Raw genomic sequence first — 6,676 nt, 5'->3', positions numbered from 1 at the left:
GTCAGAATCTATCAGGGTCCGTCAGGGTCCGTCAGGGTCCGTCAGGGTCCATCAGGGTCCATCAGGGTCCATCAGGGTCCATCAGGGTCCTTCAGGGTCCATCAGGGTCCTTTGAGTCCAAAAAATCTCCCAAAAGTAAAAGATAAAAAAATCACTCTACTAAGTTGTCATGAATTATGTGCATCTAAAATAGAACTTTGCTTATTTCACATGAGTCACGACTTTACAGTCTGCGGTACAAAAATAGATTTTTTTGTCATTTTTGTCTATTTACAGTTTTTCAATGAGAAAAGAAACTAAAACAGCGACTAGACAAGAAGATATACTATTGCTCTGTAGGAGAGACAAGTCCCTTTCTTTGTAGATGGTCTCCAGTACTCCGACCAGTAGTACCGGTATTGTGTAGGTTCAGTCCTTTGGTTGAAGGGCTAGCGAAGGAAGCATTAGGAGTACTGTGTACGTTTAGTCCTTTGGTTGAAGGGGTAGTGAATGAAGTCAAACGGTCGCTGGTGGCTCGGATGCGCAGGTTGCTGACCCCTGGGCAGCCTCTTCATGAAATGGACCTCACGCTGGTGCTGCCGCGTCCTGGAGCCTTTGCGTGGACGTCCTCGCCGTGTGAAGGCCATATACCAGCCCTCGTAGCGGGCGTTCCTCAGGGCCGTGTAGTTGTTCTCCAAAACAATCTCAGTGAAGATGCAGTCACGACCTTGTCCGTTTTTCTGGAAAAGGACACAAGTACACAAACACTTGAATCTGACTGTTGGATCGTTTGTACAAAAGTACAAGTCACCGACTCAAGCGTGTTCGCTGTTCACAGAATCACAAGTGCTCAGCAATGACTCGAGTTTCACTGACCCATGAGTGCTCAACCAGTAGTTCAGTGTCACTGATTCATGGGTCCACAATGAAGACTCAAGTTCCACTGACTCGCCTGTTCTTGACAAAAACGTGCAAATCACAGATTCACAAGACCTGAGTTTAACTGACTCAAGAGCGTCCGACCAAGACTCGTGTTGCACTGACTCAAACGTACTCGGCAAAGACTCAAGTGTCACTGATTCACAGGTGCACGACAAAAACTCTGGTCTCCCTGACCAATGAGCGCTCGACAAATACTTGAGTGTCACTGATTCACGAGTACTTGACAAATACTTGAGTGCCACTGATTCATGAGTAATCGACAAAGACTTGAGTGTCACCGATTCACGAGTAATCGACAAATAGTTGAGTGTCACTGATTCACGAGTACTCGACAAATACTTGAGTGTCACTGATTTACGAGTACTTGACAAATACTTGTGTGTCACCGATTCACGAGTACTCGACAAATAGTTGAGTGTCACTGATTTACGAGTACTGGACAAATACTTGAGTGTCACTGATTCACGGGTACTCAACAAATACTTGTGTGTCACCGATTCACAAGTACTCGACAAATAGTTGAGTGTCACTGATTCATGAGTACTCTACAAATACTTGAGTGTCACTGATTCAAGGGTACTCGACAAATACTTGAGTGTCACTGATTCACAATTACTCGACAAATACTTGAGTGTCACTGATTTACGAGTACTTGACAAATACTTGTGTGTCATCGAATCACGAGTACTCGACAAATACTTGAGTGTCACTGATTTACGAGTACTCGACAAATACTTGAGTGTCACTGATTCACGGGTACTCAACAAATACTTGTGTGTCACTGATTCACAAGTACTCGACAAATAGTTGAGTGTCACTGATTCATGAGTACTCTACAAATACTTGAGTGTCACTGATTCAAGGGTACTCGACAAATACTTGAGTGTCACTGATTCACAATTACTCGACAAATACTTGAGTGTCACTGATTTACGAGTACTTGACAAATACTTGTGTGTCATCGAATCACGAGTACTCGACAAATACTTGAGTGTCACTGATTTACGGGTACTCGACAAATACTTGTGTGTCACCGATTCACAAGTACTCGACAAATACTTGAGTGTCACTGATTTACGAGTACTCGACAAATACTTGAGTGTCCCTGATTCACGAGTACTCGACAAATACATGAGTGTCACTGATTTATGAGTACTCGACAAATACTTGCATGTCACTGATTTACGAGTACTCGACAAATACTTGAGTGTCACTGATTCACAAGTACTTGACAAATACTTGCATGTCACTGATTCACAAGTACTCGACAAATACTTGAATGTCACTGATTTATGAGTACTCGACAAATACTTGCATGTCACCGATTCATGAGTACTCAACAAATACTTGAGTGTCACTGATTCACGGGTACTCGACAAATACTTGAGGGTCACTGATTCACGAGTACTCGACAAATACTTGCATGTCACTGATTCACAAGTACTCGACAAATACTTGAGTGTCACTGATTTACGAGTACTTGACAAATACTTGTGTGTCACCGATTCACAAGTACTCGACAAATAGTTGATTGTCACTGATTTACGAGTACTCGACAAATACTTGAGTGTCCCTCATTTACGAGTACTTCTCCAAAGTCAACCCTGATGTGCGTCAATTCCTCCTTTTGTTCGGAGGAAATGAAAAAAATGTCACATTGGGAACCGACAGGCTGTCAATCATCCTTAAAATGCAAAGACCATCTTGCTGGAGCCATGGATGGCTTTCCTGGTCAAACCGGAGAGTTAAAAATAGTCATAGTGCAACCTTGTGACTTTCTATCATTACACACACACATACACACACATGCACACGCACACACACAAGCTGTAAGTGTGAGGGGGCAGATGGTAAACAAGGCAGGGTGCTAGCAGGGTGCTAGCAGGGTGAAGAGAGGCTGCTAGGGAGTATTCTTACTGGTCAGATAGCAAGCATGGATACATACAGTACATACTGTACATCATTTGTACTTATTATTATTACTGCTTTATATATATATATTATATATTATATACTGCTTTGTTTTCATTTAGGAAATGATTTTATATTATTTTTAAAAAGTATTTACTGGTTTTTGATGCCCGCGCCCAACAAGCTTTACATACCTCCTTTTGCACAAGAAGCAAAAAGAGGTGATGACCCAACTCCCCACTAATGGATCTCCCCACAAACGGAGCAATTTTAAGCCATCAAAACAGCCACAAGGTGGCAGAAGTGGGTTTTAATGAGAGTCTCATCCATGGAACATCACTGACACCTAGTGGCCAGATTACCGCACGTGACTTGTCTTTCAATACAAGTCATTTTTTTAGTTCATTTTGGAAAAATGAGAGAAATGGAGATGCTGGACCTTCAAGGTCGTTACTAAAGGTCAGCCTAGCATGAGAAGATGGAGTCACCTTGCCAATGAGCTTGCCTCTCTTGTTCATGCAGATGTAGAGACCTGTCTCGGCTCCTTTGATACGCACTCGGCTTCCAAACGTGTCCGTTTCCACGATGAGTTTGGCTGAAGGAGAAGGAAAACGCAGTTGTTAGCACGAAGCCGTGATGCGAAATGGTCTTCCCGACATAGGATGTTCTTAGCAAACATTATTTTTATTCTTTGAAAGACAGGAAGTGGAAGCAGACCCATCGTGAAACCCCGCCCCCACCATCATCATCATATGACTGCTGAAGATATACGAGTATATTTGCATATTTGGAAACTATTTCCATTAAAGCATGAAAATAAATTCTCTTCCATTTTATACTTCATGTTAACTTTCCAATTGGATGAACAGCCTGCAATGTTGAATGCATCCACCAGGTGGTGCTACTTCTTCCCATTCAAAGCATACAGCAACATTTTCCCGACACAAACGATCCATGGAAGTTGCGAGTATAAAACGCCCGTTTTTTGTGTCAACATTTGGACTCGTCTAACTGAATCCATGACCCATTCCGAGTGGGAAGCTGGGATTTGGCTGAAGCAGGAGAACAAAGATGTTGCTCCTTCTACTAATAGTAATAAGCTAATACTGCATTGGAATTATTTCATCTTTTTCTATGGTGGCGTTATGCAAAAGCAATGAAAGGGGTATTTTAGATACTGCAGTAGCTATACTAGTATACTACAGACTGTACTACAGACATTTTGTGCCATGAGGCTGTGTGAGTGAAGTGAAAGGCTTGGGATGAGAAGATTAATCAAATGCAGAAAAGTGGGACTAAAAAAAAAGGGCAGCCATTTCTAGAATGCTGATCTAGAATGAAAATCTAGAATGAAGATCTAGAATGAAGATCTAGAATGCTGATCTAGAATGCTGATCATCATCTGATGGAGTTTCATCCTCATGAAATATAAAGGATGTGTTGGATTGGGATTAAAAAGACGTGACAGACATTAATCGACTATTTTCATCGCCGATTAATCTGCTATTTGTTTGGATTAATCGACTAACTGGCCGGGCCCTACATGAACCAAAGAAATATGAACTAAACACAAATAAATATTTTGCGGTTTGGAAAAGATGTAAAAATGTGGATGTCAAATCTCAATGTCGCCGTAGATTAATCGGATTATGGATTAATCAGCGTATAAAACAGCAGGGACAGTAAAGTTGCGTTTGCATGATTTCAAACATGACGTTGGAAGAAGAGAATATGAAAGCCTTGTGGGGGGGTAAAATAAATTATTAAAATAAATTATTATTATTATTATTATTATTATTAAATAATAATAAAAACAACAAAAATAATTATTTCCTTCCGTTTTTCCAGATTTGGAAATGCCGATCTTTTAGACATCGGATTTAATATTTGGATTTTTTTTATTTTGGGAAGTGTATAAATGTGGTAAGAATTATGTTCAACACATTATGGTTATTGTTATGAAGGTTATTCATTTTCATATTTACACTTTTTCTATTTTTGCTATTTCCTATCCACTTTTCTCTCGTTTTCTTGTTATATGACATTTTTTAAGGAAGTCATAATACAATGAAATGCAGTACTAGTACTAGTACTCTACGGCGATGCTGTGAGTGCCTTACCGTGCGCGTCTCCGTCGTCCGCCATGGCGTTGATCTTGCTGTTGGGGAGGACTTGAACGTGCTTCCCGCTGGTCCTGCTGTAGAGTTGGTAGATGCGGATCAGCCGGCGGCTCACTCGGTCCGTCACTTTGCTCTGCTCGCTTACGTGCTGCGTGAAATTAGGCGGGGACTGATTGGTTACCTGTCAGAAATTAGACGGCATCACAATCAGTATGCGGACATTTTTAATTTTTTTTAATTTTAGATTTGGATTTGGGCCTGATGGAGTTATTTTTTTTCTATATATGATTTGGATTTGGACACTATTTGTATTCATACAATTATTGTCTTATGGCGCGTCAGCTGATATTTGTTATTTATAGTATTTATGCTTTTTCTTTGGAATATGGAATATGTTTGATAAAAGTTTGATCCGTTTCACGTATCGTTGTATTAATCCTAGCATCATCATCATCACTCATTGATTGTAAGTGTGAAGCCTACCTGAGCATAGTAGAAGAAGGCCAACAAGTGCAGAAACCTGGAAAAAGGAGACAAGAGAGAAGTTTAAAGGAGAACCGCTGTAGATCTAGATCAAGTAGATCAAGTAGATCAAGTCGAGAAGAAGACTCACAAGCAGCTAGATCTACAAGTGATGGATCTCATGCTGGAGTTTCAAATGAAAGCCCACAAGTCCAAAAAGACGGCAGGAATCCAACCGGTTTTCAAAAAAACATCTCAATGTCTAATCAAGTTCATTAATTCATTGCGGGAGGGGGCGGCAGGGGGGGAGTCCGAATGCAAAAAAAAAAAAAATAATAATAATCCCGTGTCCGCCCGAGATGTTCCTCCTCCATGCGGGCCGGCGGACCTTCTGAGATGTTGTGGCGTCTCGGCTCTCTGCTGTCAGGCTCCTCTTGGCGGCTGCGTTTCAAATGGAACAAGCCCCCTTTTGCCCCCGCACAACAAAAGCGGACATCTCCACACCCTCGCGGCTCACGGGCGCGCGCACCCCCCTACACCACCCACCCAATACCCGCCCCACCCCACGCGTCCGCGTATGTTTCACCTGAGAAGATGCGTGGGGACTACAAGGGTGCTTTACCCGAACCGGCCGCGCGCATGCGGCGTGGATTCTGAGCTTTGTGTATTGACTCAGCAAAGTGTGAGACTTTGTAAAAGGATTACAGACGATTAAATACTCCTCCTTCATTTGTTACTACACTAAATACACAAAGTACACACTTTTCATCTGCTTAAGGAGCCCGCAGCTCAGAGAGCAATCAATCAAGGAGCATTGATTAGGCACTAATGAACACTTTGTCAGTATCGGTGTCTACTAACGCGCTAAATAAACATTCAAACATTCAAGCGTCGTTCATCAACGCTGCTCTGCTCTGTATGATATGGAAAAGGGCGTGGCTCGGCACCGGCTTCGTCAATTTGCGCAAAAACACGCGCGCAAATGATCCGACTTTTCATATTTGGCTCCTGTTGCACGCTTTGGCCACCGGGGGGCGCTACTCGGGAGCTCCGTTGGGAGGGCATTGCGTCGTTAGTGATCGATACGTCACAATACGACAACTCCAATTTCGCTTCATTTTGTACCCGCACCCCCCCCACCCCCCACCCCCCATTTATTAGTTTAGGTTCGTAAAGTGACAACACTATTTCATTCTTTTGTAGGATGACAGGATACTGTACTACTATGTCATGATACTGTAGTACTATGTCAGGATACTGTA

General features: G+C 42.2%; 1 protein-coding gene across 2 annotated transcripts; it reads right to left on the bottom strand.

The window, feature by feature from the left end:
* Positions 1-334: 334 nt before the first annotated feature.
* fgf8a (fibroblast growth factor 8a) lies at positions 335-5,626 on the bottom strand. Of its 2 annotated transcripts, none has more exons than XM_058076923.2 (5): positions 5,566-5,626; positions 5,436-5,472; positions 4,953-5,133; positions 3,321-3,427; positions 335-719 (listed from the first exon to the last, which is right to left on the bottom strand). In XM_058076923.2, the coding sequence occupies exons 1-5, from the start codon at positions 5,595-5,597 to the stop codon at positions 444-446; spliced, it is 633 nt and encodes a 210-aa protein (XP_057932906.1). In that variant the 5' UTR covers positions 5,598-5,626; the 3' UTR covers positions 335-443. The 2 variants fall into 2 exon arrangements, with proteins under 2 accessions (XP_057932906.1, XP_078652077.1); XM_078795951.1 differs by having other exon boundaries at positions 4,953-5,100; positions 5,566-5,606.
* Between the last annotated feature and the right edge of the window lie 1,050 nt (positions 5,627-6,676).

This window comes from Doryrhamphus excisus, linkage group LG14, assembly GCF_037039965.1.
Source record: "Doryrhamphus excisus strain RoL-2023G ecotype Guam linkage group LG14, RoL_Dexc_Guam_v1.1, whole genome shotgun sequence".
Classification (NCBI taxonomy): Eukaryota; Metazoa; Chordata; class Actinopteri; order Syngnathiformes; family Syngnathidae; genus Doryrhamphus; species Doryrhamphus excisus.
This window is presented reverse-complemented; position numbering and strand designations above follow the sequence as displayed.

Bases quoted from the DNA above. Each gene is read 5' to 3' on its own strand.
- fgf8a (XM_058076923.2), bottom strand. From the start codon at position 5,597: ATGAGATCCATCACTTGTAGATCTAGCTGCTT. The intron at 5,473-5,565 runs GTGAGTCTTCTT...TCCTTTTTCCAG, and splicing joins ACTTGTAGATCTAGCTGCTT to GTTTCTGCACTTGTTGGCCT. The intron at 720-3,320 runs GTGACTCCATCT...GTCCTTTTCCAG, and splicing joins GAGGCAAGCTCATTGGCAAG to AAAAACGGACAAGGTCGTGA.